Consider the following 14614-nt stretch of genomic DNA (forward strand, 5'->3'; position numbering starts at 1 on the left):
AATTTATGAATAGAGGGTTGTCTGTAAAGGTGGTCCTTTGTCTTTTCCTGAAGGCCTGATGAAACATAGCTTCTTTGTACAGAAGCTGATGTAAATGTGTGAGTGGCCATGCGGAGAGGGAAGATGGGTCAAGGTGTGCATCCTTGTGCTTAATTCTCTTGTGTTTCTCTCCCACTGATTTAAAAGTGTTAGACAAAAATAGACGACCCTCATCATCTAAAGGCAGTAGGATTAGGCTCTCAGCACAGTCCTAAGAGCGCAGTTTCCTTTGATGTTTCAGTTGTCCTTTCATATCTCTGTTTTTTTCCTAGAAGGTACAGAGGAAAAGATACCAGAAAAAGGTACAGAAGCTGAAATTTTGACATTAATCTTCTCCTTATGCTCTACTCCTTCCCTACTATGCCAAAAAATTAATCCTGGAAGTACTTCAGCTTTCTGTATGGCATCCATTCCCAATAATTAAGTTTCAATTTGACATCAGAAGTTCTGATCTAACATAATACAAACTTGGCAAGGGTCCCTGGCTGATACCACTTTGCCAAGTAGCTTTACAGTAATCAAATTCCACAACACAAAATAAACAGGCAAATGGCCAAGTTGTAACTTTTTCCCAATGGCCCATCTCGATTCAATAAAATTGTCAGCTTTTTTCTGTAGGAAAACTGAGCCTTGTTGTAAGGTGCTGTTTCCAACAAGGTTCAAATGCAGCATTTTGACTTTTGTTGGAGATGAACATAAAAATGCCTTTGGGGTTGAAGGGCCAACTGCCACTCTGGGGGTAGAGGTGCTGAGGTTGAAGTGCCTAGAAATGAGCACCACAAAATACTAGATCCCCTAACAGTGGAAAAACATGCATTGAGATAGATATATAGGTTGTCAAGGAAAATGGAAAGATTCTATGTGAATTTATTTAGTACTTAGTGCATGTAAAATATGAATGTTTTAAATGTTCTTTGGCAGCAAAGTCAAGGTAATGTAAATGACAAGGTACTGACCTAAGAATTCAAGCTTATTTTAATTATTTGATTTGTTCCTGTAACTTCTCCTGCAAAATTTTGGCAAGTCATTTCTCATTTGTCTCTGCTTTCCAACATGCAAATGGTACTGGTGGCCTCCTTTGTGAGCTGTGTTCAAAAGCACTATCTGCTTCTCCTCTCTTTTTCCATCACTGTCTAATATTCCACTGTTCCTTACCAAGTACTGCTCTGTCATAGAAAGCTATTAAAAATCTGTGAGGAAGTAAGTTATTTTGGGTAATTAGGGTATTTTCCTTAGAAATAAAGCTTTCTTACACTGCAGTGTTCACATGCTGTTCATGTATGTTGTAATCCGTATTTTCTACTGCCATTCAAAATCTTGAGAAACATCTGTGATTCAGGATTGGAGAAGCTTTCTGCTGGCAGGCTTTTTTGCTAGTCTCAAAAACCACATAATACTTGCTTAAAAAAAAATAATAAAAATCTGCTGTTTAAAAAACCCCCCCAAGCTTTAAAAAGCTGGAAATAAGCTGTTATTGAATCCAGGCACTGTTTGTGTTTACATATACTCCTAGTTTCCTCATTATCTTGTCTGATTGGAGAGGCCTATCAAACCTTAGCTCGAACCTCTTGCTTGTCTGATAAAGAAGTCTAACTACTTTGTTTACAATATGCTGCTAATATATACAGTTCATGAAATTTGCTTTGTAGATTTTGAAAGGAACATAGACCCTAGATGCATTAAATTCTATTAGAATTCCATAAAAAAAATACCCACAGTGGAAAAGAAAATACAGTAATATATAGTGTTTAGTCATATAATACCTTTCAGCATATATTTTTTTGGAATGTTCTGAAACCCTGCAACACTGATTAAGGGTTGAAGAGAGTTTACAAACAAATATAGTCTAGGCAAAACCAAGTTTAAATGGATTCTTTTTGTCTAAAGTCTCTTCAACACTTGTAATTCTATATCTACTGCGCTTGGGTTAATTGGATGGTGGCAAGTTGATATTTGTGATCACCTTTCCTGTCAGACAGCAGTGTCCTCTTTTAATGCCATCTTCTTGACAAGTGCTCACTTTTCTGCAAGCTATGGATTGAGGCAGACAGCCCTGATGGCTATTACAGAGTGATACATGCTGTGCCTTCAGCCCACAGACATCTTGCAACTGTACCAATGCTCCTGATAAGGAAGCCCAGTTAAGACACATAGTTTATTCCATGCTACCTGCAAGTATCAGATCATTGATACCATATTTTCTACATGTATTGTGCTTGTTTTACAAGGTTTTGGTAGTGGGGGGCTACAGGGATGGCTTCTGTGAGAAGCTGATAGAAGCTTCCCCCATGTCTGATAGAGCCAATGCCAGCCAGCTCCAAGATAGACCTGCTGCTGGCCAAGGCCAACCCCTTCAGCAGTGGGGGTAGTGCCTCTGGGGTAGCATGTTTAAGAAGGGGGAAAAAAACACCTGTGCAATAGCAGTGGGAGAGAGAAGTAAGAATATGTGAGAGAAGCAGCTCTGCAGACACTGAAGTCAGTGAAGGAGGGAAGGAGGTGCTCCGGGTGCTGGAGCAGAGATTCCCCTGCAGCCCGTGGTGAAGACCACAGTGAGGCAGGCTGTCCCCCTGCAGTCCATGGACGTACATGGTGGAGCAGATCTCCACCTGCAGCCCATGGAGGACCCCATGATGGAGCAGATAGATGTGCCCAAAGGAGTCTGTGACCCTGTGGAGAGCCTGTGATGGAACAAGCTCCTGGCAGGACCCATGGACCCATGGGGAGAGGAGCCCACGTGGAGGTGGTTTGCTCACAGGGCTTGTGACCCCATGGGGGACCCATGCTGGAGCAATCTGTTCCTGAAGGACTGCACCCTGTCGAAGGGACCAATTCTGGAGCAATTCATGAGGAACTGTAGCCCATGGCAAGGACTGTGGTTGGAGAAGTTTGTGGAGAACTGTCTCCCATCGGAGGAACCCCACTCTGGAGCAAGGTAAGAGTGTGAGGGGTCCTCCCTGTGGAGGAAGGAGCAGCAGAGACAGTGTGTGATGAACTGAGTGCAACACCCATTCCCTGTCCTCCTGTGCTGCTGAGGGGAGGAGGTAGAGAAAATCAGGAGTAAAGTTAAGCCCAGGAAGAACAGAGGGGTGGGGAGAAGGTGTTTTAAAATTTGAGTTTCTTTCTCATTTTCCTACACTAATTTGATTGGTAATGAATTAAACTAATTTCCCCTGAGTCGAATCTGGTTTGCCTGCAACAGTAATGTATGAATGATCTCTCCCTGTCCTTATCTCAACCCAAAAGTCTTTCATTATATTTTCTCTCCCCTGTCCAGCTGAGGAAGGGAAGTGATAGAGCGTCTTTGGTAGGCACCTGGTGTCCAGCCAGGGTCACTCACCACAGTGTAACTGCCACAGTAGCTCTGTCAGTTTACGTTGCCGGGAATGTTACCCGGTGAATTAAAACTCCAAAGAAGACATTGAGATTAATGGAGATATTTTCTCCTGGAAGATCTCTACTTTTGAGCAAGTTGCTTGTTCTTGTGCCTTGCTAAAATCTGACTTATTACTGTAGTCATTTTTTTTATTGAGTGGATGTGACATTTTAGCAGCTGGTCACATTTTTGTCTGAACAGTGAGTTACATGGCAGCATTTAGAAACAGAAATGTAAAGGCCTGAATTTAATCAGTCAACTTTGGTAATGCAGGAGGACTGCAGCAGCTTGTGGATGCTTTAAGTGTAAAATGCAGCACACAGTATGCATTGGTTCAGCCCTGTAGGAAAACGGAAGTGAATGTCAGCATTCAGAATGGTTCACTGTTTCTGCCTTAGTCCCATAAACATATCTAAAAGGTATCATTTCACAAAACTTTCCAGGATATACTATTAATATTCTCAAAAGGCATCTTTAGAATGTTTAATCCTAATTATAGTTGGAGTTCACACCATTAGATAGGGCAGGTTTTCATGATGCATTTTGTGAGTTGGGGAAACAAATGAGACATCTGAATAGTATATTTCCTAGTGAACCAGTGGACAGGTATTGCTTTCTTAATTCATTTGCATCCTGTTTCCCTAGGAAATACCCCTTTTCAGCATGCTGCTAATTTCTGTTGCTTTGCTTGCATTACGATATCCCTACATGAGAGGGATTAACAGCCTTATGGCTGGAGCTTCACCAGCTGTGTAATAACAATTGTTTTCGACAAATTGTGTGGCCTAAACACACCTGCATGTATTTCGTGTAACATTTTACCACCCGTTAATTGACTGCCAGTGTACTGGTGCTTTCCTAGGTCATGGGAAGAAAAGATTTAATTGGGCAGAGTCTTAGGCATTGAATAGCACAGAAGCAAGCCTCCCTTTTAAGACTGCTGAACATCACTGATTACTAGGCTTTGCTCAGTGGGTGTCAGATTTAAGTAAGAGCAACTAGATGTGCCACAGTGTTCCCCAGATTTTGAGGAAATGGGCTTAGGATGTCCTTAGTACAAGGCTGGTCACAGTAATGATGATAGTGTAAATCAAGATACTCTGCTTGATACTAATTATTTGTACTGCAACAACATCTGGAGGTCCCACTGGATATCAGGACTCCACTGTGGTAGATAATATACAAATATACTGCTTGATAAGCCTGTGGTTTCAGAGTATAAAAAGACAAAATGAAGAGAGAAACAGAAGTGGCTTATTCAAGGTACAGTGGAGCAGCAGCAAAAGCAGAAAATAAGTCTCATCCATGTACTCTAACTAGGCTAGATTGCCTCTATGAGTGAGTTAAAATTTAAAAGTCCTCAAAATGTGCTGATGGTATTACCTTACATGAAATATGGAAACTTCTGGTGCCAAGTTAATTCCTAGGTGTAATTCTGATGGTATTGTGTATTAATGTTACCTTAAAACCTGCAGTGATACATAAAGCTCTTATCAGGTCCAGGGTATCTGGGCTGAAGAAAACCCAAGCAGGTTCTGTATCTCATACATGCTTTTCTTTGGCTGAATATCTTATCTTGTGTGTGATGTAGTACTTAATGAATCACTTCTGATCCTGGTAGAAGAGTTGTTAGAGGATTGAGTTCTTGTAAAAATTTTTTTTTTCTTGTTTTCATAATAGTTTTGTTTGTAAAAGAAACTTTTATTATTAGACAAGAGGCAAAGATGGAAAGAGGGGAAGATGAAGGAAGAGGGAGACATAAGGTAAAAGTAAAGCAAGAGAACTGCAGTTTCACATCCCATTGGTAACTTAGTATTTTTGTGATATTGCAAGAGTGTTTGGTAAAAAAAATTAAATCCAGAACAGGAAGGAATAAGACATACTTTAGTACATGTTGCAGTATGAGCCATTAAAAGGTATTATCTAATAGTCTGTGTCCCACATAAAGTCAACTGGCAAAAAATGAGGGGCAGTTTGGAAAGTTTGGTGAGCTCATAACAAGGATATTGCTATACATTTTACTTGAGCTAAATAATGTGGTGTGTTCCAAAACAAAGAGTAGAGGCCATCTTTCAATATAAGGGACATTCCCAGAGAGCACTCCTGAATAAGACTGTTAGTCATGGTGAATAAGCCTTAAATGTGAGGCCCCGCGGTAAGATTGCGGCCAAAAAATATTATGTAGCCTTTGAACATAAAAGCCAAAGTGGTTGTGCAATTTCTGTAAACAAAAGTTAAAATTTTCTGGTGTCTTCATTTGAAGAAAAGTATTGGTAAACTGAAGGAGTTTTGGATCCATAGGGAAGATTAAACAAAAGATTAAAAAGCCTGCTTTCAAGTGAGAAACTCAGAGAGCTGAGTCTTTTTCTCTTATGCAGTATAAAGCTGGGGGAAGAGTCTGCAGTCACAGAAGGAGGAAGCTGCAACCGTGAGTCATCTGCTCTAGCATTTTCTTGCTCTGAGGCAGGACTAAATACAGCAGCTTGGCTGTGACAGATGTTTAGCTAAACTACTCTTTCTAAACCTTCAATGAAAAAGATTTGATTCTCATTAATCTTTGCCAGCTTCAGTGTTTCGCCACTTTATAAATGAATCAGAAACGGTAAGAACCTTCAAGAAAACTTTTACTCGATCACCGTCTTACAGGTTATTTATAGAACTATGGTGCTAGATGGTTCTTCAGCATAGGAAGTAAAAGTTAAAAGAAATGGTAGTGATCTGCTTTTAGGGAACTGCTGAGCAGGAGGTTATATGCACATTGTTGTATTCAATGGCTCTTGATTGACTTTCCTCCCATGAATTTGTCTATTTTTGAATGTATCTTAAACATCTGAAACATCCTGTGACAGTGAGTTGCACAATTCATTTATGTACTCTCTCAAAAGGTACTTTCCTTGCTTAAACTTTATTACCAAATGATTATTATATATTTGTAGTTCTTTAAGTTGTAAAAAAATAGTGCTAATATTGCTATTTTTTATGATGGTTTATATATACAATTTCAGGTGTAGTACTTTTTGAACCTTTTATATCTCTTCTTTTTGAGACAGCCACACACAGATCTGTGTACTATGTTTAAGAATTAAAGTCAAAGGTGCACCATTAACTTACAACAGAGATTTTCCTTTTGTACAGTGTTCCTTTTCATTATAATTCTTGACATTCCATTTGCCTTTTTGACCATGTTCAACAGTGAGCCAATCTCATCAAAGAAGCAACTGCAATGACTCCAAGGCTTCTTTCCTCAGCTATAGATGTTCAAATCACAAATAAGTGTTTTTTTTCTAAAATATATCCTATAGTTCAACAGAATCAATTTGAACAAGGATATATGCCCTTACATAAAATTTTAGAGACTAGATAATAACAATTGTCCTTTTTAGCCTTATAAATAATGTATCTGTAAGAATTGCTTCTTTTAAAAACCATAACCCTAAGGGCTAATAATATCTATTTATTTTATCCTCTGTGCGTATTGTTCTCTCTGACAAATAGGTTTGTAACTTGCATTTAGTAGATCTGGTTCAGCACCTTAAAGAATCATTAACAAGCTCTATATAACAAAAAACCTTCATACTGCTTCTTATAATAGCCCTCAAAAATCAGCCAAAATTAGCTGGTCTGTGTACTTCCTTTCACCTTAAAAATGTTGGGTTTTTTTTTTTTTCTTGTGTCAAGAAACAAGTAAAGTGTTGTAACAGTAAAGAAACACTGTAAAGTGTTGGAACACTGATTAAAGCTTCCAAGTCAAGTGAGCTTCAGTGCCTGTCATTTCCTTAACAATATTTGCTGCTTTTTTGATTATTATATTTGCCAGGGTGGCTGTACTAGTTCTTGAGCATGCCTTCACTGCCACCATTATTTGGAGAAAGAGAAACTTCATCCAGTAAGCCATCCCTTTAACAAAATATAGAGTTTTGTATGCGTTGAATTCTGATTTCAGACTTAGCTTGCAGTGGTATTAAAAATGGCATTAAATATGACCAGACAGAGAGGAGTAGAAGTGTCTGCATAATTCTCTGTGCTGAATACAGGTTCTAATATTTCCATTTCTTAAATCCATTTATATACGTATATTGGAAAGATCTGACCAGCCATGCATTAGGTTCTAGTTGCAGCTTAGTCCTTTAAGCACAATGCTGGATTTTATTACCTTTCTAATCAGTAAAGAACTTCCTGATTTACTGTTTACAGTGAAAGTTCACATAAAGTGATTTGGTGTTTTGATAATTAGAGAATGTCCTCTGTGGAATATATATCTTACATCTTCAGTTATCCTGGATACCTCACTACATTTACCACTGTTGTGCAAAGTCCCCCTACCCACAGAAAGTGAGCAATCTAACAGCTGGACTAACATCCAGAATAAAATTTGAGGCAAAGCAAAAATACAAAAAAACCCCAGACAATCAAACAAACAAACAAAACCCCAAAGGAGATCAAGCAAAAGAGACATAAAGAATAAAATGGAAAAAAAATTACAGAGGGATTTTTTAAAACATAGATTGCAAATCTGAGAAGCCTAAGTAGAGGAAAGCCATTCCAGGAAGAGCAGTGCTTGGGGTTATAAAGAAACGCAGCATTTTTCCTGAATTTAGAGGGTACCTACCAGAGTTGAAGTTTATGTGTGTGGCACTTGGAGGGAAGTGGGGGGGAGAGGGGAGAGAGAAAAAAATCGATGTAGTTTATGAAACCTTCCCACAGTGCGAAATGGGTTGTTGTATTACTGAAAAGCTTGTATCTTTTTCAAATGAGAGCAGCAAAATCGGCAGTCATGTCCAGGAAGCAGTAACTAGGAGTATTGTCTGCCAGGTAATGTCTAGTCATGTTGGAACCAGCCAGGGTAGGAGGAGAAGGCAGTCTGCACAATAGTGACTATTAAAAAATTATGAAATAAAATGAGTGCAAGAAAACATAGTTATCCTGGGATTCTAGTTGGATTTCCATTATATTTTACAAATGCCTTTTCTTTTTTTCTTTCTACATTTAGTTTCAGAAGAAGAAACAAAGATACTGGGATAAACTCTGCTTCCACTTGCATCAGTAGGAATTGAGTTTCTTCAACAGAATTGATATCGAGTCACACTGATGCAGCTGAGAGTAGGATTTGTCCTATTGGCCAGCGTTCTCTCTCTTGGTTTCTTAAATGAAATGCTTTCTGCACATAGGGAACAGCTATATACTTTCAGTGTGGATTATTTGAATTTTGAATTGAGAAAAAGAAGACCCAAAGGTAAACCCCTCTTGGGAGCAAACGGTATATGTGGCTGTTTGCACATGTGTCCTCTCTAACAGATTCCAACCCTGAGCATTCTATGATTCTGTGATTCAAATAACTCATTTTACAGAATCACTGCCATTCTCATTTGACTTTCTTTGCACATGGTCTGCTAGGTGCAAAGACAGATGCCTTCAAGATGTAAAGGCACAGCATGGAGGAAACAAAGGCCTGACAATCTGCACGCAGACAGGCTCTAGTTCTCCTTGGGTAGAGCGAAACCAAAGAAAAAACATACCTGCAAAAACGTCACACCTCAGAAATGTTCCCAAGGTCCCTTCAGATGAAAGGAATGGGTTTTGGAGGAGTTGAAAGTAAAAGCTGAGAAAACATTAGGACCTGCTCCTCTTGGATTGTAGTTGCTCTCAGGGCTGAAAGGGATGGGATTGTCAGAATATCATAAATGTTTAAGTGAAATATATCTGAATTTACAGGGCTTGAGAGGTTGGAAAGATAGTTGACTATCACCCTTCTGTCAGAGGTGAAGAATCTGTTTCACAGAAAGCTAAGAGAAAAAGTTGCCTGAAGTGAAATAGTGTTAGTTGCAGATCTCCTGATCCAGGCTCTAGATTAGCCCCTATATAATAAATAATGTTCAAAATGTTTTGGTAGCAGTGCATATAGCAACAAACTGTTGCCAGGATTCTGTGGAAGGACGTGATGTAGAATAAGAGGGGTCAAGGTGAGGCCTTGTACGTTCTTTTTAGTACTTTGCTATTTTGTTCATACAGTTTATCTACAACCATTCCATTATATGATCATAATTATTTGTTTGAAGTCTTAGAGACATCATGGCAGAAGTTTATCTCCAGGACTGTAAGTGAAGAAATAGTAATGTGGCTTTTGAGAGTAGCAATTTTATGGGACAAATTAGCAGAAAATAAATTCTTGATGAACTTCAAAAATCCTTTTTGGCACAGTAGCCTTAAATAAAGAAGGGGGGAAGTAAAATACAGATTGAATGCTGAGTTCACTTCATTATTTATAAATAAAATGGATCTCAGTTTTCCAAGATGTAGTGCCAGCACTTGATGTCACTTGAAGGCTTCAAAAGCATTAATTAATGGTCACCTTTTTGTGCAAAGTGTTTGGGCAGCCCAGTGGAATAATGATGCAGTATGTTAAATGCTGCATCATGCATGCTGTCTGTTAAAATTCTCTTGAGCCCTTTTGGAACACTTATGTTGCATACTGTCTGTGGCTCTGTAAATGCAACTTTTCCATTGTTGTACGGTTAGGATTTCTTTTCCTCTAACTACAAAATAAACGTTACAGATAGTGGCTCAGAGGTAAATCTTTCTTTTTCACATTCTCAGTGGTCTTGTTAATACTTGTGTTTGGTAACAGGGAAAGCAAATCTACTAGCTGACTGAATGGGGAAAGGAATAAAAGGTCACATCCATCATGAAGTGCTAAAGTTTAACAGTAAAGCTTGTCTTTCAGATTTAGGCTGGTAGGTCTTGGCAAAAGCTGCTTTTAATGAGGTGGTGTAGTATGGGAAGCTGGAACTGTAGAGATTTTTAAAATCCTGGATTTGCCCCGTGTCCATGGTCGCTGTTCTTTGCTGTAGGATTTTCTTTATGTTTTGCTTTACCTTTTTTTTCTGCCGAGAATGCACATACTAATTGTTGCTGGTTTTCATAGTGTCTGGTGCCCTGGAGATACAGATTTCATGAATAAACTGTATCTGCATCTGCAGTTTGGTTTCAATAGGTGTACTGTGTTGTATTGTGTTTTATCCTTGTGATTGGAACAAAACCATTTTCATTACAAGCTCCTACTCAGTCCAGAAAAAAGTATCAACATCTGGCATAAAGTCGTACTTTTGCAAAACTTGTGTTGAGGCATCACAGGGAGCTGTGCCCAAGGTGGGACTGAAGAGAGCTAGAGCATTTCTCAGTTGCAACAAAGTGTTATGCTGCTTTTAGAAGGGCTGTGGTCACTTACCCCATGTTCTGGTGAAAAAAGATTGTTGATATCTTGAAGGGAAGTCCATTCAAAGCACAGCAGTGTGAATATACCTGTGTGTTGCTATTCAGCATACATTTAGCAGTCTAAAATCTACCATTATAATGGGAGGAAAAACAGGCGCTTACTGTTACTGTGCTAAACATCAAGTAGTTGAAGCACAGTCCAAATATTTAAATTACCTGTTCAGTTACAGGACCGTTTTCCTTTCCTAGTATAAGTATTGTAGTCTGAGGACTAGGGGTGGGGGTGTTAGCAAAAAAGTCCAAAAAAAGAAGAGTATTTAGGATATAAGGAACTTGTGATAAGTATTTTGGTATGAGTAAACTTTGAAATGTAAAGTAAAGCAGGAATACTCTCTAAGAAATTGTTAAGACCTAGGGGTTTTAAACAAAAGGTCTGTTGATACCAGAAGAGAGGAATAAATCCAGGAGAGGAAACTGAGGTGGCCTCTAAGTACAGGAGGAGAGGTTTCTTTCTTTGTTAAAATTTGCTAACAATAATATAGTGAAGTCAGTCAGGGTAACAGTCTTGAAGGATGCAGTTATCTTCTCACCAAGAAGATATATAAGGTAATAACAGATATGTAAGGCAATAACAGTAAAAAAATTGTCTCTTACCCCCTTAATATACCTTAGTTTTGTTTTGAAGAGGCTATGTTTGGGTACAAGACCACTTGCACTTGTTTCTTCCTTGATTTTTCTATTGAGACAGTTACTGAAGTTGCTGCTAATTTTATAGTGTGGATGGCTAGCAAGCATAAGGCTTGCTATATGATACATTTTAGTTATGCATGTCTGCACCAGATTTGAATCCCTGCATTCCTTTTAATTGTGTATTGTACAGTGACAGGAATTTCTGGCATTGTTTAAGTTAGTAGTATTAAACGTTTTGGGAAAACAATATGGAGGACTACTTTATTGTATAAGGCATTGCTTGAGGTGTGATGCAGAAAAGTAAAAGATGGTGGCCACTACTGTCTTTTGAGAATATGGGAGGTTTTTCATTTGGTTTAAGAGCAATTAGCTTCTCTCAGGTGGTCATTGACTAATTACATTTTTACTTCCTTCTAAATCCATTCATCTTGCAACTGCACTCTTCCTGCTAGATCCCACAGTTATTTGTTTAGGGTTGGGGCCTGCTTATTTCCCAAGCAGAATAACAGAATGAAAGTTGTTGGGATACAGTCTGCCAGTAGCTGCATTTCAGATGACAATTGAACAAGTGACTGCTAATAATCAGTAGGCATGTTATTCAAATAAATATTTATCCCCATCTCCTGTTTTTTATGGCCTGATCTATAACCTGTCTTCTGTGATGTTTTATGGGAACAAATGAGTCAGCACATTCAGGTGAATGCTGTAAAGAAGAGTGCAGAAGGCAACATATTGAAGCAGAGCCAATGAAATGTGTCCTGACAAAGGTCAAAATGATGCTTCTGTGTATTCTTCAGTGCCATCTACCGGTACAATTACCCATTAGGTATTTGTAGGGCAAGAACATTCTCCTAATAGGCTGCAATTTGCAAGCATTAATTTCTTATTTCTTTTTTATTTCAGGAGCAAGGCAAGATTGGTGTAGTCTTCAATATTGGCACAGTGGACATCTCTATTAAAGAGGAAAGCACACCTGTAAACGATGGCAAATACCATGTAGTACGCTTTACCAGGAATGGTGGCAATGCCACACTTCAGGTTGACAGCTGGCCAGTAAATGAACACTACCCAACAGGTATATACTTTTTTCTTATTTTTCTCTTTCAGTGTATCTATATCTATAAACTAATGTTTAGTAACAACCGATGGCCATATAAATCTTTCTTGCTTCATTTCAACAATAAATTGACCAGCCTGGTGATGCATATACTGTCTGTTAGAAAACAAAGTTGTGGTCCTTTACATTGGAAGAATAAGCATGCCAATTGTGTGGTATGATGCACATAGATCCTGCTATCACAGAGGGCTCTAAGTGAATCCTGGTTCTGCAGAGATTTACAAACTGATCCAATAAACTTGGTTTTGCTACTTGTGATATTTTCTAACAATTTAAGGGAGAAAAGTTTTGAACAGACCTTGTGAAAAGGAGACGTGACTCTAGCCACACCCAAGATACTATCCATGTCTGTATGTAGACACAGAGTTGCGGTGTAAGGGATATGGAAGATTAAGTTGCAAGTATTTGAACAGGCATTATGCTTTCCTCATAATTTTGCATCATCTGAATTTCACTCTCTATGTTGACAGATATAAAGGCTGACATATAATCTAGCGAAAACTGTCAAAATTTAGTCGACTTTAGATCAAATTGCAGTGGAGCAATTCAGTATCTCTTTGGAAATAATCACCCTAAGTCCACCAGGAATAGTGAATAAGTGGCTTTTGAGTCACTGTCCCATGTTTTATCCCACCACTGGCAACTCACAACTTTTTGATACTGTATGTCACCATGCTAAAAGGTCAAACTCACTCCAAGGGAAAAACAGATTGCTGTATGTGATGCTGACAGTGCACAAGATAACGGGCTTCGTGGTATACCTGATTACAAAAGGCAGGAGGACCACAAGGAAAGAACTGCAGTGTTAACCACATTCTTCTTATTCACATGTTGTTGTCTAAGATCAATCCATGATCTTCTTGCTGGTTTCCAGGATTAAGTCTAAGCAATTTCCAGTTCTTCCTTTCTAGGTTGCACATAAAATGACTTGGTACAGAAGGAAGAATTCTGTGATAAACATGAGCCAATTTGCTATCTGTGTAGGAGTTACCCACAAGCACAACCCAAAGTTATAAGAAATATCCTAATTGTTTATACCATGTTACAATAATAAATTACTCCAAGGGGACAATTCATCTCTTCTGCTCACTCAGAAAGTGCACAAGAAAGTTTTTAATGTGAGTGGTTTACGCTGTGGTGTTCTCTACCACATGTTCAACATGACACTTTGTCAGTGTTTTGGTGATGTACATGGCAAAGAGTACATTTTAATAATTACCCTTATTTCTGTGAAATAATTGCTTTCAAGGAACGCCATGAAAGACATGCTGAGTTAGATTCTAGCTATGCTATCCATTGTTTAGAGAGGGAAGTATAGCTAGGAGAGGCTCAAACTGAGCATCTTTCTGTTTTTTCATCAATTATTTTGTGGTAAAATACTTCTGATCCAGTTGGCAGCCAATTACAGTCAGTAAACCCCCCATGAATAAATTTTCTTATTGTATTACTTGCTGTAGTAAGCCCTTGGTGTAAACAAACAAAATATTCAGCACATTTCTTTAGAGATTTTATTTTTTTTTAATGGAAAATAAATCAAACTCACACTACCTCAATACCCTCTGCTTCTGTCTTGACTAAAGATGTTCCTGTGCTTTCATTAGAGATGTATGAGTTTATAGAATCAGCATTAGTCTTTTGGTCTGGGCTGGTGTTGAATATATGCAGTTGTACCCCCAGGGAAAAGGGCACCTTTATATTCCAGACACCTTTTCCTTTCTGTTCATGTATTTAAATTTCTGGCTGTTTGCAGATGATGAAATTTTCAGACTGTCCCCATGAAAATAAGGTTTGTGGGGTCATACTTTATGTATGTGCATGTGTCTCCCTTATTTTTCCAGATTCTTTCAAACTGATTTTTTAGCCAAATTTAAAAAGGAGAGAAAGTTGAAAAAAAAAACCAACAAAGATCCTATATGGCTGGGGAAAATAACCAAAGGGGAAGAGGGAAGTACTCCAGCCCTCCCAGAGGAAAGGACTGTGGCTTGATCTCAGTTTCTGTTAAATGCCAGAATATCCATAAAATGAACAGGCATTATGAATGCCTCAGATTCAAGAAAAGCTTCTATGAGCCAATAACTACAGGAAACCAATCCTTATTAGTTTCATTTTCTGGGCAATTAACATCTTAAAAGAAGAACAAACAGGAGCTTTTGAAATTAATAATTTGTTGTCTTTCACAGACC

At 38.5% G+C, this 14614-nt stretch overlaps 1 protein-coding gene across 1 annotated transcript in view; it reads left to right on the plus strand.

Annotated features, from left to right (window-relative positions):
- Positions 1 to 2747: 2747 nt before the first annotated feature.
- LOC104411308 (neurexin-3-beta-like) overlaps positions 2748 to 14614 on the plus strand; it is a gene marked incomplete at its 3' end in the record, with an annotated part of 37824 nt that continues 25957 nt past the window's right edge. The window contains exons 1-3 of the mRNA XM_010021697.1: positions 2748 to 2971; positions 5124 to 5175; positions 12218 to 12389. Coding sequence (XP_010019999.1) covers positions 2748 to 2971; positions 5124 to 5175; positions 12218 to 12389 — 448 coding nt within the window. The remainder of the gene's footprint in view (positions 2972 to 5123; positions 5176 to 12217; positions 12390 to 14614) is intronic.

This window comes from Nestor notabilis, unplaced genomic scaffold, assembly GCF_000696875.1.
Source record: "Nestor notabilis isolate BGI_N333 unplaced genomic scaffold, ASM69687v1 scaffold2629, whole genome shotgun sequence".
Taxonomy (NCBI): Eukaryota; Metazoa; Chordata; class Aves; order Psittaciformes; family Psittacidae; genus Nestor; species Nestor notabilis.